This window comes from Carassius gibelio, chromosome A23, assembly GCF_023724105.1.
Source record: "Carassius gibelio isolate Cgi1373 ecotype wild population from Czech Republic chromosome A23, carGib1.2-hapl.c, whole genome shotgun sequence".
Taxonomy (NCBI): Eukaryota; Metazoa; Chordata; class Actinopteri; order Cypriniformes; family Cyprinidae; genus Carassius; species Carassius gibelio.
Genome location: NC_068393.1, coordinates 16,747,133 through 16,774,978, shown reverse-complemented (window position 1 = coordinate 16,774,978; position 27,846 = coordinate 16,747,133). Strand labels below are relative to the sequence as shown.

The 27,846-nt window shown below is 35.2% G+C and overlaps 1 protein-coding gene across 1 annotated transcript; it reads left to right on the top strand.

Annotated features, from left to right (window-relative positions):
- The first annotated feature begins 11,183 nt into the window (after positions 1–11,183).
- On the top strand, positions 11,184–27,504 carry LOC127944404 (complement C1q-like protein 4). Its single transcript, XM_052540301.1, has 3 exons — positions 11,184–11,626; positions 12,259–13,773; positions 26,527–27,504. Exons 2-3 carry the CDS (start codon positions 13,231–13,233, stop codon positions 26,704–26,706), a joined length of 723 nt encoding a protein of 240 aa, XP_052396261.1. The 5' UTR covers positions 11,184–11,626; positions 12,259–13,230; the 3' UTR covers positions 26,707–27,504.
- The last annotated feature ends 342 nt before the right edge of the window (positions 27,505–27,846 follow it).

The window sequence follows — 27,846 nt, the reverse complement described above, 5'->3', positions numbered from 1 at the left end:
TCAAGCAGATTTGTCAATAATATCAAATTCAGTAAATATCTTTAAACATATTTATTTCCGGTAAAAATGTTTACTTAAACTATTTTTATCAAAAACATTTTAAGACATATAAAAATATTCATATACATCATGTTAACTCTAAAACGACATTTTGAACACAGTTCATTTTGATTCATCCGTCTGATTTCAAATTGATTTTCAAAACTGATGATGATTCAGATTTTCAGAAGAATAAAAATAAACATTTCAGAATACAAAGCTGAATAAACATTTACTTTTAAGACAGCAGGCTGATAATCTTTAAACTTCTGAATGTTCAAAACAAAACATGGTTTGATTTCAGTTGATTCTGAGCATGTATTACATTGATTAGAGATAAACGAGGAGTGGCATTGAAGCATTACCTCAGAGTCTTAGAGCCGTGCAGATCCATAATTCACTATGCATGCGTATGTATTCATGCATTGGTATTTGCATTTATGCTCACTTCAGAACACGAGAGGGAGGGGACGCAGAGATGCTACAGGTGCAGGAACCACAAGAAGAACCTGAAATTAAGAAGAGTCAGGAAAAAAGATTGAAGAGAATGAACGCGTGTGGACAATTCCAATGTGTAGCATCATGTTTGAACGGGAAATGAACACCTTAAAGTCAAAATCAAATCAAATTGGACTCTGTTCATAACACATGATTTTATTCATAATACTCATGGTCTTAATAATCACTAATCATATGAAACTCACTGTGCCTTTTCACAATAATATTTTTTTCATTGAATAAATCTCAGAAACACGTCACATTACTGAAGAAAATAGGTAGTGAATGCCATTCGCTTAACCTTAAAATCAGATACCTGATACCACACCTTGAGCAAAAAAAAAAAAAAAGGTTGTTAGTTCTAAAAATTAACAGTTTTTTTTTTTTTAATAAGGACAATCCAATATTGTGCATTTATTTTTCACCAAATCACAGGTTATCTCCTCCCCTTACTCAAACGCTCTCTGTCAGCTTTCTCATTGGCATTCTGTGCACCCTTTGTCTGTCTTATTAGGAACATCTCTTTGGTGCAATTAGTTGTGCCCATTTCTCTTTCTATTTTGCACCGCTCACTCCGTTAAGGAGCCTTTAGCTTCCATCGCATCTCACAAAGCAGCGGCTCTCACTCCCTTTCCATTACTGCTTTTATCAACAGGCTGTTTCCTCTGTTAACCGTAACAAGAGTGAAGGCAGATTAAAGTGGAGAGAGATATAGAGAGAGAGAAAAGGGCGGGGGGGTTTAGGGGGAGACGCTCGACTGGTTGGCTGACAAACAGAGGGTCCCTCTAGAGTGCAGGCAGAGGAAGAAGGAGAGTAAAAAGAAGAGGAGAGTTTGATGTGGGTAGCCGAGCTCAATCTCCCCCCATCCCCGCACCCCTCATTTCAGCAGAAAATCTATGCTGGCTCTCTTAGTATTCCAGCCGTCCTCCCCTGAAGCCTCTATAGGCTCAGTCAGACAACTGGGCTGCTGTTGAGGCCTGGGCCAAGCGGGAGAGCAGCGGGGCGGTGGGCTTTTTGGAGGGAAGAGGGGAAGGGAGGGGAGTGTTTGCTCGAGGCTGTCAGAAGTGACAGGAGGCCAAGCGACTTAAAACCTCACTTGGGACTTCAGCTGGACAAGCCCTGTCTCCTCTCCTCCTTCTCGCTGCTTTTTCTTCCGTATCGTCATGTTCTCTCGCTTTTACCTGTGAGTCCAAGTCTTGTCCCAGACTGACTATTACACTGCGTGGATCGTCCTCTTGTGACCGCTGATCATGTGCTTAGGACGCTGTTTTGTTTATTTTCTTCAAAACTCATTGAAACTCACATCTTAATTCGGGGATACATTACCCAGCTTTGATTTGACCTAGCCAGTCTGCAGATCCTAAAAAACTGTGCAGAGTATTTTACTCTTTAGCCAAGTCTTCCAAACCTCAATAAGCTGCATTGCTGTTCATCGCCTCTGTTGGCATTAATTTGACTTTTAAGGCAGTGTCCTAACTTAAAGTGGAAGCGATTTAAATAGTTGTTTACACAGGCAGGCACACAAATAATGATCCTCACATGAAGAGCATGGGAGATTTGACTGATTCTGACAGGTGTTATGCTTAAGGTTTACACAAGATATTGCAACAGTGCAAAATGTTTTTTTTTTTTTTCACATTGGTGCAAAACACCTCTTATCCAGTTTAACCCACAATGCACTGATTCCAGGCATATGGTGCCACACCTCATCCCTAAACACCCGGCCACCCCCAAATTCCCTCTTCTCGCTGTCACCTTGAGCCTCGCCGTCATGCTTCTGTGATCGCTCTAAAGGTCAGCGCGTGTAGCCACTGTCATTACCTGTCACTCTCACTCCCTCCCTCGTTCTCTCGCTCCTCAACCGCCTCTCTGTCATGCATTTCATTCCTAAGCTCTGGAAGACAGATCAAAGTGCCATCCTTAGTTGGGCTTTGAAGGTTACAAGCCGATAGGGGTGATCTCACAGCAGCGTCGGATGAGAGACAGGGAAACACTGGATGGAACAGGAGGTGGCTAAATGTTCTGGTGTATGTGACAGTCATTCTGCGGCTCCGAATTAATGTGGATATCCATCAGGGTGTCACTTAGCATTAGGCTCTTATTTGCATCCAGGACACTATTTTAGGGTGAGCTGACAGGTTAGTGACAGTAGGAGAACCAGCTGGAGTTAACCACTGGGGGAGGTGTACCTGTCCCTTTAAATCTCTAAAACAAGCATTAGTAATGATAGAAATCATGTGGTCCTTAGTTGGGAACCTAATTGTGATCTACTTTAATAAAGTATTCTTTAAAATGTTCACTGACCGGGCCGTATGAAGTAAAGGTAGGACTAAAAGATGCTTTACAGAGCCTTTAAAGTTTACCAAAAAGAATAAAAACAATATACATTTTTATTATATATATATATATATATATATATATATATATATATATATATATATATATATATATATATATATATATATATATATATATATATAATGTCAACATGTTGGAAAATCTAAATCTAATTTCACAGAAGACAAAATGTGAGTAAATAATTGTAATTAATAGGTGAATCCTTCCTTCCATTATCTGTACTTTGTTATATATATATTTGCCATACTACAAAAGTCGAAAAATTTAGCTTGAAATAAAAAGATGCTTAATATTGTTTCCAGAGGCGAACAGTGGGTGCTAAAGCAAAGCAAACACAGGTGTGTCTTTTTATCAACTCAGAGGTAAGGACTAATCAATGGCAAACTTTAATCAGATATGATCAATTATTCATGGCCTGAGGCCTAGCCATCCCATCTCTCAACCATTCTCATACTGACGGCACTGGATGAATAATTCAGACACAATTTACACAAAACCAAGCATCATCCGGATGCCAGATTACTGAATTAGAAATATTATGCAACAAAGAATATTAATTAGACTGGAGCAATCCAGCCTGTCTACAATGAGTTAAATAGATAAAAAGATGAACTAATCCATTCTATCATTCAACAAATGTTTCTAGGTGTGCCATGATTATCAGTTTGCCATGAAAATGATATAATTTTTTATTATTTTTATTCAGTTTTCAGAGAAACATGCACACCCATTCTCAAATGTTTAAAATAATTATCATACTATAAATAAACAGAGTATATTTATATAATAATTATAGTTGAATTTCCTCACATTTTTTCTTAATATATAAGAGATCACTACAGACAAGCCAATTCAAACAAATCAACAAACAAATACACAATGATATTTATGCCACTATGATTTGAATGTGGTCATGAATTAAAAGTGAATCACAAGCTAGTGAATCATGTAACTTTGCAAGAGCAGAGAGAGCGAGAGAAGAGGGTAGATGGATGAAGGGTAAGGGAGAAAGTGTAATTCTTGTTTTCCTCAATTTATCCTGAAATCCCTGACAGCAAGCAACCATAAGTCACCAAATAATCGCTCTCAGTAATTTAAAAAGATCACTCATGTCTCCTTCACCTTCCTATGCCTTGTTCTCTTTATCTAGCTCAGATATAAAAGTAGAGAAGTCAAAACGTGGTTCATTCATAAACTCAGGCTTTAGTCCATTTTGTTCCTTCTCTATTTACGTTTTTCTTTCTTTTGGTAGACCATGCTTGGTTAAATATAAATGTAATGTTAATAAATGAATAAATAAAATCAGCTTCTAAATGTCATTTGTGTGTTTTAGAGAAATATTGCATGTAAATGTAACTTAAACGATTCATTCATTGAATTGACTGGGCAAAAAATCACAAAGGGAACAATCTCTGCACTTAACAAAAGGCCTTTCATGCAGTTTGTGTGCTTATTTTAATGTATAGCATTGCAATATTTTTAAGAGAAATTCACACTTGTACAACCAGGTGTAAAGAGTGCAGGGTGACAGAGAATCTGAGGAATTGAGGCTATCGGTGTGAAACTGAGGAAAGGATTTTAGTGTGCAACATGATGCTCATGCATTTACCGAGAAGAGTTTTAATGAGGGCACACAATATTGATATCTCCATGGGAACAACTCAGGGCACTGCTGACAAACCACACACCTGTGATTTGTAACATTTGTTTGAATATACAAGTTAACTACAGTGGAAATAAATATAAATGTATATAAGGCTTGAAAAAGTAGAGGTAAATAGATCATTCTGTTTGTGTCTCTGGGTGGAAGTACATAATTAGTCTAGATATTTGGATGGATGGAGACTGCATTTATAGATAACATTTATAATTGGAAAAAAACAGCTTTAAAGATGGGGCAACACAATACAAAACAGCTGTGTAAACAGCCCTAAAACTGACCACATATTGATAAAATCAATTTATATGGGAATAAAGAAACAGTAAATTGACTATAAAGCCACTTTTGTAATATCTATTCAGTGATTTCTTCTGTCACAATGATGCAGTGTTGTTATTGCTAACAAAAACTATTAAAATTCGTTTTTTTGTTAATTGAAATTAAATTATTAGATGAGAAAACAAAAAAAGAAAAATTAATTTAAATAAAATAAAATGGCTGTAAATTACTAAAACTAAAATCAAAATATAATAGTAATAATAATAATGATAAAACTAAAACTAAAATAATAATAAAAAATAAAATAAACTAAAAACGAATATAAATGTAAAATGAACACCAAAATTAATAAAACCGTACAAAATAAAAATTGAACATATAAAAATTTAAGCTAATTAAAAATATTAAGAAATACTACAATAATATAATAATAAAATAACACTGCGGTGATTTAATGTGATTTGAATTATCATCATTCGGTAGTTTTTCTCAGCAAATAATGATGTATTATTTGATATTATTAATATGCATATGTTGTAATTGTTTGACAGATTTGCAGTTGATTGACAACCTCAACGTATTTTCTCCTAGTAAGAAATAAAATACTATTGTAAAGAAGGTTTCTCAGGTCTCAGCATTTCCTCAGAAAAACTTGTGTGTGTGTGTGTGTGCTTATGTGTGTGTGTGTGGTTGTTTCACCAACAGACTACGCACCCTTGTCATGTTCCCGTCACATCTGGAGTTGAGAAGAAAGATGAGTCCTCACGCAGAATGACACGATGTCTCAATGTGACTGATAGAACGGTAGAATGTGTCTGCAGCACTAGAGAGAAATCAATCCTTCCCTTCGTCTGCCTCTCTTCCCTCTCAAGCCGCACAAGCTGAACCCTCCCTCCATGATTATATCAAATCTTTTTCATCAGCTCTTTTTATCATTTTTAACTGCAATTAAGGCAAAGTTCATCTCATTGTCAAAAAGTCTCCTTTTGTTCTGTGAAGAGGGGAGCATGGGTCTATTGCATATCTGTGTGTGTGTGTGTGTGTGTGTGTGTGTGCTGGCTTCCGGAGGGATTCCTTGTGAAAATGTTGTTGTGTATTTATTTTTTTATGTGTTATGACACTGTTTGGACTGTGCGTCTGATTTCCATCCCCCATGAGGCTTTGGGCTTTGTCTAGCTGGATTCGGGGGCGGTAAATAAGTGCTAATGGAAGTGAATGGGAGGGACTTGGGGAGCGCTCTCTGTCATCACTTTAGAAGGTTGTGACCCCTGAGCGCAGTGACACCGAGCTGCTAAATTATTCAGCCGTCGTCTCGCGCAAGGCCTCGGGAGGAGTCGAGGCTGTGATTGCTGGGAGATGACTGACTGACATTTGCACATGAAAATCGGCTTGGTTTTCCCCTTCGAACACTGGTGCTGCTTAAGAAAAACAGCGCAAGGCCTCTGTGGGGAGATGGAGGGCAAGGCACTGTAATGACAGCACCCCCATCCAACTAACACGGTGTGCGAGGCCTACCAATGAGAACAGCCTCGTGAGATTAGCGCCAAAATCATTTAAAAATCATCTTTGATACAGATTAGGCCTAACAGCTATTAAACATGCAAATAGCAGCTTTTAATAATGATCATTCTGGTAAAACATCTTTGTCTATGTACATATGTTTCTAAGGAATTTCTTTCAAATTGGGTCTTAGTCTGTTATGTTCCATTTTATATCTTTTATTGCACTTGTCCTAAAGTCTTTTTAAACACTGTCTTATAGCTGCATGTTATTTGAGAACTTTAACTAAGATGCAACAATATTCAAAGTTAGCTGATAAGTTAAGCTATACACTATGTATAGACTACCGTTTAAAGCTCTGGGGTCAGCAAGGATGCATTAAATCGGTTAAAAGTGATAGTAAAATCATTTTTTTAATGTTACAAATTAAATTATGTTCTTTTAAACTTTTATTAATCAAAAATGTCCGCAAAAATAATCACAGTCTTCACAAAAATAACCCTAAACCAGAACAACTGTTTTCAACATTGATAATAATAAGAAATGTTTCCTGAGCAGCAAATCTGCATATTAAAATGGCTTCTAGGATCATGTGACACTGACGTCTAGAATAATGACAATTGAAAACTATCACAGATAAATATTCATTATATTTCATAAACACATTTCATAATATTAATGTATTCATAGTCTTAGAAAAACATACTGGTTGATTTTTTTTTTTTTTGTAGAGTATAATGTGCATCTTTAATAAGTTAACTAATGAATTATAAATATTTAATAAATGTAATACTGATCCTAACAGAACGCGTTCGAGTGCCATAATGTTGCTATGGTTACCTACTTAATTGGTCAATTTGGGAGGAGGTAAATTTTTTTTTTTTTTTTTTTTATGATCATTTAAGATCATATTGAAATGTTCCTGATGTAAAATGTAGCATCAAATACTTCATAAGATCCCCCCAAAATTTTATTTTGGCATCCTTTGCGAGGGTTAAAGCTTTGATTCGGGAGATCAGACCCCCCTAAATCCTCCAAGAATTTATAGTTGTTTTCTGTCAGGTTTTAGTGTTGTAGATAGTCCTTCTTCGGGCTTGGGTTTATGCAGTCTGACAGATATTTGCCCATGTATGGATTGATTACCTTTGAGACAAGTCTTCAAATCCAGAGTGTCAGGGTAATGAGACCAAGTCCAATTAGTTAATCCTCTGAGCCAATAAAAGCGATAGGCAGTTTGTATAGGGTGAAATGTAAGTAAGATGCTGTTATTTGTGTTTCCACTGCTGTATAGATAGTTGAGGGATGGTTCTCATGCTATAAATCCATTTAAAATAAATCTTTTTAAGCTACAAGAAATTATTCTTTTTTTTTTATATTCATGGCCTTTAGATCAATCTCATCACCTTTAGAATGGAGATTCGAATAATGACTTTTGCAAATAAATAACAAGCAGCACTAACATTTGTGCAAAATGCTTTGGATTAGTCTCTGAGTCCTTTAAGAAGATGAATGAGAGAGTAAGTCGTGCTGCCGCAGACTTTCAGCATGCTTGACCATGTCTTTCTGTTTGAGAAAGGGAAAGCAAGGGATAAGCAGACAGAGAGAGGAAGGTACGAAGCGAAGGAGAAAGAGAGGGGGGGGGGGGGGTAAGAAAGACACAGAAGGGGTGGAGTGCAAGGCAGATGACAAATTGTGATTAATAAATGTGGTCCGGGATGGCAGTGTGGAACCATGCTTATTAATGGAGAGAATTAGAGAGGCTGTGCAACTCAATCTACACACTGTCACTCTGCATCAGGCACCATGATCAGAGTCTAATGAAACAGCACAACAGAAACACACACACACACACATACAGGCTCACCTAAGCTTCTCCTTTTTTTCCGAACACACAAACACTGCAAAAATCATTTTTATCTTATTTCACGGGGAAATATCTAAACACTAGATTAGATTTTAAAAGTTTTCAAATTCACATTAGAAGAAAAACGCCATTTGATCTAATTAGCATATCTTTAGACGATTGTTTTTATTTAAATCATTTGAATTTAAAGAAGCAAAATTAGATATTAGATATTCAGATTTTTTAGATATTCAGATTTTATATATTTTTTTCCAGATTTAAAATTTACTTTAGAAGCACTACTGCATAAGATATTTAGAATTGTTTTCATAGAATATGTCTTGATTATATCCAAAAAGCAAGAACTCCTTGACATAAACCAACATCTGGTAATTACATCATTTCATGCTCATTTAGTGTATTCTGTATGAATGCCAAAGTGAATCTATTTCTTCACTTATACCTTGTTCCTGAAACAATGTGAAAGTCCAAAAGGCCTTTGTTTCCGCACCTGGTGATGTTTTATTAATCGTTTTCCAACACCATAACCCTCAAAGGCACTGATCTATAGGCTGTTATATTTTATATCAAGATCCATTCTTTTCCTCCAGGGCAGAGGTCAGGTCACCTCCCCTTTGACCATTTGGGAGACTGTCAATATTTCCTGTTTAACCGAGTGTTAATTCATGTTCTTATTTCTTTTTACTACCCAGTGGTATTCTCATCATCAAAATGTAACATAAATAACGGAGTATAAATCATTCTTCACACCTGCTAAGTGACGCGGGTGGATCTATGCACAGAATCCATGTTTCAGTATGTGTCACAGTAACACTCTTGGGATCTTGTGTCTGGTAACGATTAGTGAGTCTATATGTGTTCATGTGGAGAATGCATGTGGTTTTCTTGTTATTTTCCATCAATTTAGTGTAGGAAACCAAGATATATTATAGATGAACTGAAAATACAGATAATGAAGAGATTTCTTTTAAATAACAGAATGCATGTGTGTAGTGTTTAATACATTTTCTATATGCATGGAATGCCTTCTAAACTTGCCAAACTGCACAGTGTACATCAGAGCACACTGTATGGAATATGTATCCCACAATTCAATGTGCTCTACCTTACATTTTTTTATTTATTTATTTATTTTTTTTTTGAGGAGGAGGATTAATATTTTGACATAGTTGATTGGAATGCTAGTAGCAGAAGTAATATATATATATATATATATATATATATATATATATATATATATATATATATATATATATATATATATATATATATATATATATATATATATATATATATATATATATATATATATATATATATATATATATATATATATATATATATTGTTTGTTTGTTTGAACATTTATCGGAATGTAATGCACTAAATGGTTAACTTGTGACATGTTTCTCTTGCAGACTGAATACAAAGAAGGACCTTAGAGGTGAACATCCGCTGGATCACGTCCCTGCTTCATTCTCGTACTCTATATAGTGTCATACTAGTCTACTTGATCTGACACAATATTTCCAAAACACTGTGTTGTAAGACTAGAACTACATTTTTTCCCAAGGAAACTGTCCAAATATTGCTACCCCAGTGTCATTCAATACAACTCTCAACAGTTAAGTCGATGAGATCCAAACAGCGATCTATAGATGCATGATATGAAACAACAATCAACAGTTTGCTTGAGTCATCATCAATGACAGAAGAAGGGACATTACCTAAAGGCTAAAAATGAGTCAGATGCAACAATTCTCAAACCTAGCTTAGTGCATGACAACAAAGAATGACCAAAGACTGCAGTGGATTATTAAATGAAGAATTTTTACCAAAATAGTAACGGTGGGGTAAACTGTGCCAAATGCTTTGGTGTTAGGTTGTGTTACTGGCTCAACTATATTACAGGAAAAAGAGAAAGGAGCGGCAGAATAGTGAAACGAGACCTAAAAAAGAAGAGCGAATGACAGACAGACAGCTCAGAGACGTGTGCATTTTTTAATATTAATCATCTCAGTAATATTTTAACAGCCACTAAAAATCCAATTCTCACTATATTGCCTATGTCTCCTGGCGATGATTATACATCAATTGTGGTTAAACCCACAAAGTGTGTTTCTGTGTGTGTGTGTGTGTGTGTGTATTTCTAATGGAAGAGACTGACTGACACATGAAATGGGAGTGACATAACTCAACACTGTAACACACATACACTTCTTACTTGAGGAGCATTTTCTGCACCTTCCTCTCCAGACCATTCTTTTCTCTGTGCACTTCTTTAGTTCTTCTCTCTTCTTGCTCTGGTCATATCGGAGGAAGAGGTGCAGAGAGCTGATGAGAAAAAAAGATAGCTGTTAATATGGAATTCCCCCAGTACACCTCCACCATTAAAATGTACAAATGTAGATGTGTGATTTACAGAGAACAGCATGATTGGATGAGTTACAATGAATTCTCAATGGATCCGTTTGTCACCAGACCCAATATTTAAATACTCATTAGCCTTCAAACTGAGTGCTAGATAGATAGATAGATAGATAGATAGATAGATAGATAGATAGATAGATAGATAGAGAGCGAGGGAGAGCACAATGGTCTCAGTGTCCTTCACTAATGAGCTCTGAAAGCTAGAGAAACTGAGCCACACACACAATGGCCTCGAAAAGTCAAAGTGCTCCATCTGAGATGCTTCACCCAGCCTTTTTTCCCTGTGTCATCCACAAGAGTTTTTTGTTAATAAAATTGCTTGTTTTTAAAGCATTAGTCAACATATACGCTGCTGACATGATAAACGATTAACATTTACACCACTTTACCCCATTAAATGATGAATAAGTGGGGGAAAAAACAACGGTTGTGTCTAAAAACCAAGTGTGCTGCCGAGTCAGACATCGGCATCGCACGCGCGTTCTAGGTAGACAGCTCAGTGGTGTTTGAGACAGAGCCAGTGAGACAGAGGAGCGAGAACGAGATGAGATGGGATGAAGGGATAGTGGGAGGAGCCGACCGGATGGAAGAAGGGGATAGTGTGAGTGTGTGTGTGTGTGGAGTGTGAAAATCTCACAGGTGTCGGAGTCAGAAGTCCAGCGCTGTTGCTGTTTTGTTATTTCTCTCGACAGAACGAACTCCAAAAGCGGAAGTTTACCTCAGGCGTGCAGTCAGTCACAGTTCGTCGAATAAATAAAGTCAGAAGTGCTGTTAGTCGCAACTTCATTAAGTTAACTTATCTTATTTGACTGGTAAAGGCATTTAAAATCGTTATTCTGCGATTCGGTCTCTTGTTGGAGTAAAGAGGAGTCTTCGTCTGCTGAAGATGCGCATGAAGAAAAAGCACCTTTAATTTGCTTTTGAGCGCAGCAAATGTAAGGAGAGACATCAGAGGAAAGATTTTTAATCATAAATATCTTCCATAATCATTGAAGTGAAGGTAATTGTCCCTTTAATGCCTTTTTTATTAAATGGACTTGAAGTTACGCACTTGTGTCATAGGCTACTTTCTGAGGTGTTATTTCGCGCGCTTCACTGAATGTATATATATATATATATATATATATATATATATATATATATATATATATATATATATATATATATATATATATATTATGGTATTGATTTAATAATTGATTTGTTTATTTGTGCGTATTTTTCCTGATAAGGACAAACATTTTGCAGGAAAAACTTAATATCACTTGGCCACTATGGAAATCAGTGGTCATTCTGATGAATAAATAATTAAAAACATAATGCATTTTGTAAGAAATAATAATAATAAAAATTATTATTATTATTATTATTATTATTATTATTGTGTTAAATATTATTAATTGTATTAATTGTAATTAATTGTAATTGTAATTAATTAATTATATATATATATATATATATATATATATATATATATATATATATATATATATACTTTCAGCATGTTTAATCTAGGATAAAACTGGTGTGTGTGTGTGTGTGCCTGTGTGTGCGCGCATGTGTACACAGATAACATGAAATATAGCCTCCACAAATTTTTCTTATTGTCTTTTTGTGTTTTTCCTCCTTTAGTTCAGTTTCTGTGGAAGTTTCCTGACCTGCCAGAGCGACTACAGGGGTCTTTCATTTATCCCTTAAAAATAAATAATAATAATATTCTGAAGGATCGATACATTGTGGCTCATCAGGTTTTGATGCAGGGCGTTGGACAAATTTCATTGTGTGGGATCAGTTTATTTTGAAACGTGGAACATTGGATGACAGATTTTTTTGTCACATCTTTTAGGTATTTAGTTGGACTTGATTTTAATTTTGTTGTGCAAGCAGATAACTTTGTGATTTCATCTCTCATGAACTGAATTTTGCAGTTTCTAAATTGCACAGCTTTTGTCAGGTGGACAGGAACTTTGAAGTGGAAAAAAGAAAAACAGTTCATTTTTGTTCGCTTATGCAAAGGAAAACCTCAAAGCATCTTCTGTGTATTGGAGTATTCATTGTATATTTAATGTTAACAAGCAAGGGGATGAATGAAAATATCTGTATTGTTATTAACCAGGAAATTCCAACACTTTAAAAAACACCATATTGCATTTAATTGCTATTGTTAATATATAATACGTGACCATAAACTGTGTGTTCCCGTAATCATCTTTCTTAATCATTCTTTACCGTGCCACACCTTTCTGTTGCAGCCTCCACTGTTCCTTTTCATTCCTTCAGATCTTCCTGTGGCTCTCCACTCTGTCCTACCACAAGTCCCATTGCACCGTTTTTTTCTGTAAGCTCCACACCCTTCTTGGTCTCCTTGTCTCATCCATAAATTCATCTGCTATCCTTCTACTCACTGCTCTATAGATATCTGTGGCTCTTTGGCTGTTCTTTTGTACCCAAAGATACATTTACTTTCATACTTTAGTGAGTTTTTCTCCACCTTTCACGCTGGCGGGCACCATCCCATCTAAAGGAGAGGAGGACTTTCTAACGCTTGCTGCCTCCCGGATCAGTCGTCGCAAGCGTGTTATAGGAGCGGCAGTAGGTGTGGCCATGGTTCTGATTCTCCTGGTCACCATCCCTTTACTGGTTCACAACACTAAAGGAGGAGGAGCCGGCAATGCGGGAAGCCATTATGAAATGCTAGGAAGTTGTCGGATGGTTTGTGACCCCTACACCACATCTCATGGCCAGGAGCTAACGGCTGTTTCACCCGCACCTGTTGATTTTCCAAACCGGAAAGGGAAACCTGGGTATCGGGGACCTTCGGGAATGCCAGGACCGCCTGGTCCACGAGGACCACCTGGAGAGCCTGGAAAGCCAGGGCCACAAGGGCCTCCTGGTCCTGGGCCTGGTGGTTATGTGCCATCAGTCTACAGCCCTAAGATTGCATTTTACGCAGGCCTGCGCAAGCAGCATGAAGGCACTGATGTGCTCAAGTTTGATGATGTGGTGACCAATGTTGGCAACTACTATGAGCCCAGCACTGGAAAATTTACATGCCCTCTACCTGGTATCTACTTCTTCACATACCATGTCCTGATGAGAGGAGGAGATGGGACCAGTATGTGGGCGGACCTCAAGAAGAATGGACAGGTAAGAATGTATCATTGTTTGGTTGAAATGAAATCTTTGACTCAAGGATAGTTCACCCCAAAATGAAAAAACAAAAACAAAAAAAAAACTATAATCATTAACATCTATAATTTCATCCAAACCCGTATGACTTTGATACTTCTGTATCACAAAATGAAGATATTTTGAAGAATGTTTCCAAAACAACACTGAACTACACTGACTTTCATTTTAAAAACTAAAAACCTGAGACATTTTTCAAAATATCATCTTATACAGGGGTATAATGACATAAGTATGAGTAAATTATAAAGGAATTTCATTTTGGGGACTTTATTATAGATATTATGTGTGCAGTGAAAAGTAAGAAGTAGTTTCTTCTTTCCTCAGTTCGCTACATTGAGCTTCACCACTAAGGTCAACTTCATTTAGAGGAGTCAGAATAGTTGGATTATGAGATTTTTTTCTTATTAAAATTCCTATTAAATTGTATAATTGATTATCGCACTAAATAACGTGGAAGTAAATTAGACGCAGATGTATTGTTTTGCAAGGCTGACCAGGAGAAGACTAAAAGGAAAATTGTGACATGAATATCTTATCTGTTTGTCCAAACTATCTCAGTTGCATTGCTATATGTTTTGACAATTTAATAATATCATATTTACATCTCACTCATCAACGAAAAATGTGTCATACGACTCAGTTAAAGCTGTCATGGTGTGGTCCACTGCCAGTTAAATAATGAATGTACAAAAAAAAATAAGTATCCACATTTAGTCATTCGTTGATTCATTGACATTAATTAAAGTCTGAAGGCTGGAAATGAGCAAGAGGAGAAAAGGTTTATCTGAAGTGTTTTTAAGTGACTGTATGACCTTTGTAGATCAAGACACACTCTTGGACCTTTTTATTTGAGAGGCAATCGTAACATATCCATTTATGAACAGTTTTACCCAAGCACACAATAAATGTTTATTTGTATTTCACTGTGCAATGAAGGTCTGGTGTTATGTTGTAAAAAGAAAAAAGAAAAACCCTCTGGCTTAATATAGTGACCCACCTGTAAAATTGATAAGAGACGTAGTAGATTAAATTGGACTGGCTCGTACAGTTTTGTATTGTCATGCAAGTCTGCTTCCGCTGTTAAATCATTCATAACTCTTAGATTGCATCCACTGCATGCTAAACGTGCCCCCTTCTTTTGCATGTTCATTGATTGCTCATTAATTATCTTTCCAGTCCACTCAATTATGTCCATTTCGAGCACATCAGGTGGCACTGCTTCACTCCTCTCTAGGACCTGAAATGTAATAGAGAAGTGTGTGGGTTAACTGCTCACTACACCAGATAAACTGCAAATGGAATGACACTTCCCCAAGCCCCTAAAATACAGTCAGCAGTCCATTTGTGACACAAATGACAACTTTTGTAGCCTTTAAGATTTTAAAGAGCTCCTAGGATGCTGATTTGTGCAGCTACCTATGGAAAGTACAGAGTATATTAAAGTGAAAAGGATGCTAGATTTTTTGACAGATGCTGAGAGACTGGAATTCTCAGAAGTGTCATCTGAAAGCAGACAGTGGTCCGTTGGGATAAGGAGGTTTATTTTAATTTGTAAAAGGTTATTTTTGAATGCTGAAAAAAGGATGTTCAAACAGCCATGTCTATTGAATATTATAGGCCTATATCCGAAACACAGAGTTCACAGAAAGTCAAAGGCTTTGGAGTGGAGAATCACAATTACATATAAGGGTGTTTCTTCAAATAAATGCAATTTTTTTATGAAAACATGTTTTCTCTTTTTCTTTGTGTTATAGCTTGTGAAGCAGCTTCATGATTATTAATTAAAAGATCATAATTTCAATTCAAATCTCTTGCAAAACAGTATCACAGACAGTTGTCTTTTCAGACAGTAGGTGGCAACAAGTGATTATGAGTGACTCATTGAATCACTCATTTCAACTGATTGGTTCAAAAACGTTGATCCATTCAGAAATGAACCAAGTTACAATCTTTAGGAGCCAGTTCAACAATTTTTAAGTTCAAATGAATAAACATTTGTAGTGTTTCAGTGGTCTGTATATTACCTTAAAATGCAGAATATTTTATGTAAACTTTAACAATAGGCAATTTTTGATTTACATATTTGTGTACATATTTTAATTCACAGACTTCTTTTTGTTTATTATAATATTTCTTTTTTTTAAGAAATGTTTTAATTTATTTAACTGAAAAAAAAAATGAAATTAATTTTGTATTTTAAAAATGTAAATGCCTTTATGTATAGATCTTATTGCTTTACCTTTGGACCAGATCCAGATGTTTCCAACATTAAAATATGAAAATCCATCATAAAAATATTATGTTTTTAGAACTGTGTATATATTAATCTTTAAATAATTTGAATCCCTATATTTTATATTAAACATTGTTGGTAGACAAATGAATTGAACTAGTGAGAATAGTGTGTTTTAATGGAATATTATTTTTAAAAGCCCACATCAATAAAAGTGACTATCGTTGAAGAAACACTTTTACAGAAGAAGCTGGAAAGGAACAACACCAAAACAGAAAAAATAAGCAGTGAAATAAATTATAGTTCTTAACCTTCATCTTAAAATCAAGTTTTGACACAGTTATCTTGCATCTTCATTGTGGAGGCCATGTTCAGTATGGCACCCCAGTGGGTGGCCCACAAGCTCAAGAGCACGAGTGAATTGTGAGACAGACTGAGAAGGACGCAAGGGTAGCCATGACAGTTAAGAGTATGGCAGAATCACCTAGGCTGGTTGACAGAAAGATCAGGGTAGGAAAGGAAGATAGATGGCTTAATAGAAAGCTGCAGACAGTGGGCAGAGAGACGAGACTTCTGGGAGGCTTATACGCATGGACAAAAATGAATACAGAGCCACAGACAGATGGAGAAGCACCAAACATGTCACGGTTTGACAGGTTAACAAGGAATCTTAAAGATAAAAAGACTGGATCCTGACATTAGCATTTGTTTGTTAATTATGGCTGTCTGTGAATGTTAGGGTGCTAATTAAGAGAAAAAAAAGTATCTCAGGTATCCTCTAGAGTGTGTCATGCATGTTGCTGTACCTGCTTGCAGGCCCGCATGACCATCTGGCTGATCATTGTCTGTGCAGTGGTTTTGACAGATAGTGAAAGCTGGTCTCTTGATACCAACTGGTGCCATTGTGATGGCCTGATGTTGTAGGACCTCAGACATGTGAGGCTAAAGTGTCCCAGGAGTTTGGTGAGAGTGTCACTGATGAATGATCTGTGAGTTAGCACCCTTTGGTACCACTTGAAATGGAAATTATGTAGGTGGATAATAAAGAAAATTCACAGGTAAGACTGAAAACTAAAGAGACATTTGAAATCATTTAGATCTTTCTTATAGGGATGAGGATTCAATTACAGGACATTTTCTAAATTTTAGAGAGAGAGAAAGAACTTTAAAAGAATGGATTATATTCAATTTTCATTATGTTTCTTTAATAACTTTTTTCCTACATATATATATATATATATATATATATATATATATATATATATATATATATATATATATATTGCTTTCGAACAATGTCAAATTTGTTTATGATGAATATTGTTTTTAATGAATTTTAAATTAATTTTAAATTAATTGTCTGCTCACTGACTTCTTTTGTTAGCAAGCCCAATCCTTATCAAATTTTTTCCACACCATTGCATGTTAAACCTACTTTAATATATATTGGTTGTTTATTTCAGGATATGTGAAATTTAAAACTTAAAACAATTAGAACATTTCATTAATTAAAGAGTGACCCATATTTCACTGCCTTTTAGTTTAGGATTTTTGCATTTTTGTTTATCTGTAAACTGTACCAATATATCAGAGTAGATGAATGTCATTTTTTTTGTTACAATAATTCATAACAGATGGAAAGGATTAGTGGTGTGATCATATATCAATAGTGCCCCCATCAATATTTAATGAGGTCATCTTCATTTTTCTTGTAATTAATTTGGTGTATTGCCCACTGAAAGGGATTCATAATGAAATTTCATCATTATGCATTTAGCCACTGTCTCACAGCGTCTGCCACAGTTGAAAGGAATTCTATACGCAAGAAAATATTTTTACTTGTCAGTAAAAGTTTTTTACTTGTCTTGTAAGTGTCCTTTGGGTCAAAAATCGCACATCACTTAATAATAACTTCTAATTTTTATTCTGTATAATCAGATAAAAACCTCTGCTGATAGAATAAGTGCATAAAGATCTATAAACATATGAAGAGATTTGTTAAAAGCATTTGATGCTGCTAGCATTATTGGTGGTTCTTTTATCGTCCTTGTGGAATAATGGTTTGTTTGCGTTAATGCTAATGCAAGTCAAAATATGACACCAGGGTCATACATCATCTCTGATTTAGCATCTGCATGCTTCTTCCTCATAATTAACGTGTTGTGTGCTGTTAATCTTTTAATTTATGGTCCCTCAGCTTCAATGTAGTTTCCCAAACCCTTTGTCTGAACCTCTGTTCAAAGTAGACTAATCTACACTCTGTCCTTTCTGTTGCTTAATCGTTCCACCATTTCTTTTTCCCCTTTTTCACCTGTCACATGCTCTTTTAATAGACCTCCAAAAGGTCGAGCTCTTTCACACGCTAGTGTTAAAAATGTCATCGCCTGTCTGTTAATGACCAGTACCTGCTCTAATAAATGTCTCCCAGTGCAATGACATGTACATAGTCCGGTAGCGATATAATGAGTGTATTTGGTCATCTCTAATTGTGGTGATCTCTAATTGCACACCTTTTAATTGAACATATGCACGGAGCGTTCTTTAGAACTTCCACATAAATAAGGTAGAGACATAAATAGGTAGAGACACTTGAGACCCTCACAGAAACCTCTCCTTCCCCGTTCTTGTCAGAAACTGAGAAACAAAATAACTGCACCACTGTAAATAATGATCACGGCAATAACATACAGTTTCATGTTATTTAACAGCTTTTAACAACATATCATTTTAAATGCTGAGCCTGGGAATCCCAGGAGAGTACCTAGAAACTTAATTGTACATTTAAATGCTGACAACTAAACATTATCATAACCTTTTAGGTAAACTTTAGCTAGTTAGCGATGCTATCTCGTAAACAACATCATAATGGCATTCTTGAAAATCAATAACTTACTTTCATAGTCTTGAACATATTTTAAAAACACTTATAATGTTGTAAAGCCTTTATTATTTCTCAATTCTACAGCTTTGCAGTAAAATTCACTTTAAAGATTCACTTTTTATTCATAAAGATGACATGAAAAAATTTGCCAAAAATGTCTCCTGGCGGAAAACAAAGACTTTTAAAGGGGTCATATGATGCTTTTTTAAAGATCATTATTTTGTGTATTTGGTGAAACAGAATATGTTGACATACTTTAATATTCAAAAAACTCATTATTTTTCAAATGCTGTACATTATTGTTGGTCCTCTATGCCCCGCCTCTCTCAAACGTGTCGTTTTCTACAAAGTCATTGCATGAACATTTGAGTGGTGTTAAGCAAATATTTCCAGATAGTGACGTAGACATGTGGGGGTGTGTTAGAACGAGCCGTTTTTCGGCGTTTAAAGGGAGAGTCTTACCTTTTATAAAGAATATCTCTTTGGATTTGAGTCTTTAGTCTTTGCAACTTTACAGATCTTTATTATCCACCAAAAGCTTGTAACACTCCAAAGAGAAAGAAAAATTTTAATCGCACCATATGCCCCTTTAATATGAAAATGATATGAAATTACCATTATAACCAGTAGATGACAGCAGAGGATCACTCAGTTGCCATTTCAACTCCCTTGTTTTTTCACATCTTGCTTTTGGATTTTGCTTTTGCTATTATAACAAATTTTAGTACTTTTACTGTACTGAAGTATAAAGTATAGCAAATACAAGAAGTCTCGTGTATGGAGCCCCGCACATGACATGCAGGAAAAAATATAAGTCTAAATCGTGTGCACGATTTACTAATTCGTTCCCTCGATTTACTAAAACATGCACAAAAAATATTTTGAAATATTTTTAGATTTAATTTAAAAACAAAATGTTAAATTTTTAAGGAAAAAAAAAGAAGAAGAAAAAAACGTAGAAGCTGCTAAATATATTCAGCAAACAGACTTGCTGCTGCTGTAGTTTTGTTACTCTGAATTTAGCCTGAATCACCTGGGTCATTTGATGCACATTTTCCAGAAGTTGATATGATTCTTTATGGTCTTAATGAAAAGTCTGTAACATAGTTTGGTTAAAATTTCTTAATGGTAGTGTAAAACAACACCTTGTTTACCCTGTCAAAAACATCTCTTTTCAGAGCAAGCTGTTTTGTAGCATTTTCCTTTAATTGCAAATGAGCTCTGCTGACCCCACCCCTCTTTTCCCAGCTGTTCTCTGGCCGACTGTTTACTTAGCTGCATTGATCGTGAAACTTGCTAATTAGCACATTATTAGGAAAGATGATTTACAATGATTCATTAAAAAAACCTTATACTCACTCCTTCTGTTGGTGAAGCTGGATCACAAATTATTTGTTTGTGGGACAAATCATTTTTTAATTTCATTTCACTTTCTTTTCATTAGCTCTGTGGTAATAAATACAGTTGGATGAGTGTGCAAAAGTATTGTTAAACAGTGTATTCTATGCAAAATAACAGTAGTGCAATGATATTTTTGTACACAGTAAACTATTTCTATAAAAATATCATTGCACTACTGTTATTTTGCATAGAATACATTGTTTAACAATACTTTTGCACACTCATCCAACTGTATTTATTACCACTGTTCTCACATTGCTGCTGTTCATACTGTTTTTATAATCCTACATTGCTATCATATATATATATATATATATATATATATATATATATATATATATATATATATATATATATATATATGATAGCAATGTAGGATTATCATATATATATTGTTGTTTGGGTAGGGGATAAATTAAATGTGTGTGCATCTGAAGCAGATTGGCTCCCTATGTCAAAATCAAGTGGTCGAGGATATGTTGTAAATGTCTCTCGTCGACTTGAAGAAGTGGAAAACACTTCAAAATGGCGGTGGGAAGTTCACGAGTGCATGTCTAAAAGTGAAATGGAACACAGCCTTTGTCTACATCTACTACGGTGGTGAAACAATGGCAGACTGATGACAGCTCACTCAGGATGTCACACAAACAGGCATCTGAGATCAGCTTGATTTGAGAAAGGGGAAATGATTTAACAAGATAAAAATAAAAAAAAACACTGGGTGGATTTTTATCATTAAAGGGGGTTTGTGTACACACTGCCAACACACATTTCAGTTTAAACAACTTGTAAATGTGCATGTAGTGTATGATGACCCCTTTAATGCACAGCTCTGTTTTTGACAGTGGCTTGTCTGATGTTTTGTTCTGTTTGCATTATGACTGTCAGTCATTGTAATGACAAATTGCACAATTTAGCAGATTCACTCACCTAATTTTTGACTACCGTGTTTGTAATTCCTTAAACTGTACATGTGGGTGTTTGGTCTTCTTAGACAAAAAAAACTTTTCTTCAAATTGTGAATGGATTATGTAGAGAAATCGAGCAAAGGGCAATCCCCTTATAGCACATTGACCGGAAATGACTGAGCTGGAAGTAACCGTGCATATAGATCAATTTGGAGTAAAAGTCACAATTACATCACTTGCAGCTGTGCGTGTATTGTGGTGGCAGAAAAACACTGGTAACAAATGGAAGGAAAAATCCATGGAATAAGAGAAAAACTATGTTGTTGTGCCTTTGGATGTCAGAATCAGAATGCAGATAATTTTTATATAATAATGTTGTCAAAGACGCCATTTGAAGCTAAACGCAGAGTCGCAGGCGTTTAAATGGACAAACCATGGACGAAACCTGCTGTGATAACCCTGTTTTAAAGCATAAATTAGATTTGAAAAATAGGTCTATATAATATTCACATGGGGTATTAGCCCTATAGTTAAAGCTTGAAATACTATTTAAACCTAAAACATACCATTTACCTATTTTGTCTCACAATTCTCTCTAAATTCTGACTTCATTCAACTCAGCAATTGCGAGTTTGTCAATTCTGAGAAAAAACTCATGAAACTCATTATAAACTCATGATTCTGGTCTGAGGGAAAAAGAGAGAATGACAAGTTGACTTTTCTTACCAGAATTGTAAGATATAATCTTAGAATTTAAAGAATTATAAATAATTCTTTAATATAAACTCAAGATTACATTTTTTGTAATTTTATTTTATGGCTTGCTTAGACTGCTAAGTTAAAACTGTCATTTTCTGCCACCAGATAGGCTCCGCCCACAATAAAACCTAATCAATTTTTGCACATACTGAAATTGGACTATAGTCAATTGCCAAATAATTTTAAGGGAAATGGTATAAACTCATTACATACTCATTACATTTTACATGGTGTCACTTTTAAGAGATAGTTCAACTAAAAATGACAATTCTGACATCATGTATTCACACGTGTATGAGATTCTTTCTTCTGCAAAAAAAAAAAAAAAAAAAAAAAAAGGGTGCTTTTGAGTCAATGGCAGTCAATAGGGACCAAAGTCGTTTTAAACCCTAACATTCCTCAAAGCATCTTTTTTTGTCTTATAATGATTTAGAATGACATGAGAGTGAGTGAATGATCACCAAATTTACATTTTAGGTGAACTAACCCTTTAACCAGTTGATTATATCCACACAGTGATTGAAGCTATGTTCACTGAGCTTGTAACTGTTATAGCATGCACTTGGACTATTAGTATGCAATCCCACGCTTTTACAGTATGCCAATTAAGCACAACTCTCTGAAGAAGCTGAACAAATTTTATTCTCCCTTTGAGGCGAAACGGAGCTATTCAAAAACTGTTCCTTTTTTATTTTTTGCTTGAGTCTTCCCCCTCCCGTGTGCTCGATCCCTTAGGTAAGTTTAAGAGCTAGTTTTCCATTGTCTCTACTCTAAGAGGTCTGTATATCACAGAGAATGAATCCTGTCAGTTTTATTACCGCTGGAGCATGGCATCACTGATAAAAACAAGACTTTATATACCCTCGCATCTCGCTGCTCTCACAAAACAGCTTTGCTTGATCAGACTGTTATCCGAATCTCCCCCTCCTATTTTCACCTTCAACCCCTGTCTTTCTCCTCGGCTCTGGTTATGTATAAAAATCTGCCGCAGATGTGCCCCGCTCCATCCTTCCCCTCCCTGCTAATGAAAAGGCCTGGCAGAACAAGCCCCCAGCAGGCCCGAGGGTCCCTGCTCACAGCCAGGATCTCGCTGAGATCAAGTAAGCGTGGCGTTTCACAAGTAGTCGGCTCCCATGTCAATATCCATCTCCGGTGCAGTCAACGGTAATCCTAAAATGCCTCTCTCCCGCTCCCTCCAAGACAAGCTTTCATATCACTTATATTTGATAAATGCCGGGAAGCATCTAACAAGCGCGCTTTGCGGGATATGTCTAAACCCCGGGCGCTCAGATTCAGTGTAACTGATCCCAAAAATACAAGACGAGAATCAATGGAAGCCAAGAAATGTCTTAAATGGTCTTTGCCGGATGTCTGCTAATTAAAGTGACCGCTCGTGTTGTCGTATCGAACACAAGGGTATGCCAGAGGGAGAAACTGCACCTTTGCCCACTTAACCAAAATAATGAGGAGAATGACGTACACTGTGCGTTGATAGGGAGAGGAGGCCAGACTGTCACTGCAAGAAGTGGAATGATGCACATATTGTCCCTCTCAATTTTATGGTTTTTGTGGATCTTTTTGAGTTTTCTCAAATTGCATTGCAGTCAAAATAATTCAGACATGTGTAAAAAAAAGAAAATATTGTTGCACTGATAGGTATTCAGTCACACATACCAAAGATTGCATTCACCCAAATGAAAGATTGCGTAGTTATATCTGTAGTCATTTGTTTTTTTAGATATAGTTGGAAAAGGGGTTTCTCCAGAGACTAGCAACTCAACACAACTGTTTGATGCAGGCTGAACAGGGACAAGCCAAAAATGCTTTTTCACAACACACTTCAACACAAGGAATATCTTCACATGAAACAAGATATACACATCTAAACGTCTATATTATAGTCCGCCATGACTGATATATATATTTTAAATGATATTGACACAGTAATTTAATCACTTAACTACAGCATATTGTGCTCAGATAAATGACACTATTCGCCGAGTCGGTTAAAAGTAGGACACAACAACAGTACTCAGAGATTGGGTAACTTATTTATTTATTTAAATATATTTGTGATCATTTAAATAGCAAAAATTATAGTAGTTTATAGTATAGTTGTATATCAATAATGATTAGATAGATTTAATAGATTTAATAGATTTAATTTAACTATTATCATTAAAGTGATAAATAATAATTGTAGTTATTATTATTGTTACCATTTTTAAAAAAGGAAAATATATTTGTGACAATTTAAATGGCAAAAAAATATTATTTATTATTATTATTATTATTATAACAATCTTGATTTTATTAATATATGTATTATTTAATTATTGTAATTAATATGATCAATAATAATAACTATTATTCTGATTAATAAAACATATTTCATTATGATTTTTTATTATTATTAATATTCACAGTTAATGTTACACAGTGAATGTTATGTCTCTACACAGCTTGTTTAAACATGCAATGGTATTTTGTTTTAAATTACAAATGACAAATATCTATCACTGCTATGCAAAATCAATTTAAAACTGATATATTTGTCCTACAGTGCTGCATTGTAAACCTCCCTAACATCATTATACAGATTGGTATTCAATAAAGCATCTAAATGGCTGTAGTCTCCACTCAGGACAATGTGCAGACGTTGACAGTATCATGATGGTAATGGAGTGGGGTTATTAGATTATGGATATGGGAAGGAGTTTATCTCTGTCTGGGGTCAGTGTGTTTTATGTGGGCTGTGGTTGTGGGTGTTTCTCAGGGGAATAACACACCCAATAAAACAAGAGGCATTTGAGTGAGTGATGGCATGTTATATGAGGATGTTTACTGACACCGTGCATATCATTGTATTTTTTTCCTAGGATAGACTCGCTCCATATATTTAGGAAACCTGACAGAGATTGAGTGGCTATAACACGGCCGAGCAAAATGCCTGACAACTACTGTCTGTCATCTGACACTTGTCTGCTAAAACATTACCCATTTTATTTCTGTTTAGAATACTTGAGTTTAGAGCAGATACAAACAATTATGATAAAATATCACACCGCTAATGTCTGCTTTGTATTGCAAGGATACCAAACTTTAATGGATCTGTTTTACCACAGGTCTTGGTTCTTTTTAATTGCATCTTTATGCAGGAATGTACTTCTGTCTGACCACATGACTAATCTCAATTTAAAATGTTAACAAACAAGTTTCAGATCCACTGCTGGGAGTCAATACGGCTGATCTCTCAAGCAGAATTTAAATGAGTCCAAGTCTCCAGCAAACAGTCTCATTGCGGTTTGCATGATATGTGCGCTTGTGATTAAATTCAGCAGGTCAATACGAGGAAGAGATATAGTACAGTTTTAGCATCACCCATCCCATAAAGTTCTAGCTACATGATCTCTGTCAGCAGATAAATAGGAGAGAGCGTGACTGCTTTCTCAATTGAGGTGGAGGTCAGCGGGCTATCTGCAGCCGCATCCATTTAACCTGACCAGCCCTTGTCAGAGTATCATTTAATAATGACTCCTTTCCACTGCCATACAGATGATAAAAAAGGCAAGACAGCATTTGTATGAAGAGATATGATTATAGCGCAGTATTTTCTAACCTGTTTTGTCTTAAGTATCTTTCTAGTTCTGTAGAACAAACCTAAATCTTTCCAACCTGGAAATAGTTTTATAGTGGTTTCTGCCAATATGTTATAAAAGCATATAATATGTAATGTAAAAAAAAAAAAAATGTAACTATTATTTCTTCCCCTCAGAAGGAACTGGAAAGATCATGAAATCAATTATAATTCCTAATTTTTGTCAATTAATTTAATTAAAAAATATTATGTTTATTATTTTGAATATTACAATTTTTAAAATGATTTGTAATTGTTGTTCATTTGTTAATAATATAATTTTTCTTATTTCTCTTCTATAATTAAATAATAATAATAATAGAATATTTCCAATAAAATCTTTACATTTTAGTCTGTTAATTTTTTTTTAAATTTAAACACACACACACACACACACATACATATATATATATATGTATATATTCCAAAACATTTATATTAAATTATTAATTTGTGCTAATATTACATTTTATTAATTAATTTATTTATTTATTAATTCCATTTAGTTCTAAAGGTTTAACAAATCAAAATCTTTCCAAGCTCAAAATGGTGTTATAGTGGTTTCTGCATTTATTTTAGAAACATCAAAAATCATACTTATTCATTTCTCCTCTCATATATGATAGTGAAAAAGTCACTGAATGCAGTCTGTGCTTATTTATAATATATTTCACCATCTGAAGTTGTTGCGTCATTTTAAAAGCTCCAAATGTCACATTTCATGATGTTGCGATTTAGTCGTATTTTGTTGTTTGGTCTAATGATCATCACTAAATGATTATAAATGCTTCATCTACATTTCAGTATCATTCAAGTGTACAGGAATATTGTTGCGATCTGCTCTGTGTCCTTCCTCTAACCATGGCTTCATTTCTCCCGTGTGTGACAGGTGAGGGCCAGCGCTATCGCCCAGGACGCTGATCAGAATTATGACTACGCCTCCAACAGTGTGATCCTGCATTTAGACGTAGGAGATGAGGTCTGTGTGCAGCTGGACGGAGGGAAAGTCCATGGAGGAAACACCAACAAATACAGCACGTTCTCTGGTTTCCTCATCTATGCTGACTGACCTGCTCACGATGCTGCTCTACACACTCAGATGTACTGTGTATGAACACACACACTCAAACAGCTACGTACACACACCAAACAGGCTTGAAAGAAACGGACATGGTTTATACGGAGCAGAAGGGCTTGACATACATAACCGCAACCAGTTTCTTTCATAAAGCAAGGGAATTTCTGACACGCTGTTTGTATGTGTGTAAATTATAACTATACACTACTCCCAAACTTAAATTAAAATGCATATAAATATATGTCTATATCTATCCTGGACAGTGACACACTCATATTTTCATGTGTACTTGTTAGTGTACTTGTCTCCATTTTGTGCGTCATTCAAAACCAGAGATTCAAACTCACTAGTCGACATGCTTTAAATGGTGAACTGAGATGCATTTACACATGGTTGGACCAGAAAGAAAATTAGTGCGTAAATGTAATTTTCACTCACTAGACGGAGCCGTAGTGCACACTAATCTAAGTCTTCTTGTTCAATTTATTTGACTTAAAGTAACTGCTTATGCTGTCTGTGTGGAATTAGAAATATGGCTAATACATGTGGACACACAGGAGTGTAATTACACACAATGGCTCACTACAACCAGATATATAGATTTCCAATCTGTCTAAAGAATATGGGCCGGTCCAGAACATTGATGTATTGATTAAGGCTAATAAGACTCTTCACTATTCAAATGTAACCAAAATACAATGTTTTAATCACACAAATAAATGAAATGAATGAAGGGGAGGATGTTGTTCCCTTCTGTGTAAGTCTAATAAAAGATATTACGATATAAAACTCTGTATGGTTTGAAATCAAAATGAAAATGTTACACTTTACAAATGAAGTGTAACATTTTATATCATATTAGCATTATGTTGCAGAATAATTTAAACAGATATTCTAGATTTATTGATTTTCAATTTAAGAGAAAATAGGCAAACAAAATTCGAAGAAATTAATTTAATTTCTTGCCATTAAAAGAGAATTTATTTCAAAGTTAGCATTTCTAAATCTCATTTAAGAGAAGGAACGAAATGGCCAATACACTTTCACAGTGATCAATGAGCTTTCATGTATTATATTTTTGAATATGTTTTCTATACAAGTTACAGATAAATCAATCGAGCTCTATACATT

What these genes read in the sequence shown, in the direction of transcription:
- LOC127944404 (XM_052540301.1), top strand. Translation starts at nt 13,231, where the DNA reads ATGGTTCTGATTCTCCTGGTCACCATCCCTTTACTGGTTCACAACACT. An exon ending in ACCTCAAGAAGAATGGACAG is followed by an intron (nt 13,774 to 26,526) that starts GTAAGAATGTAT and finishes CGTGTGTGACAG; the next exon opens with GTGAGGGCCAGCGCTATCGC.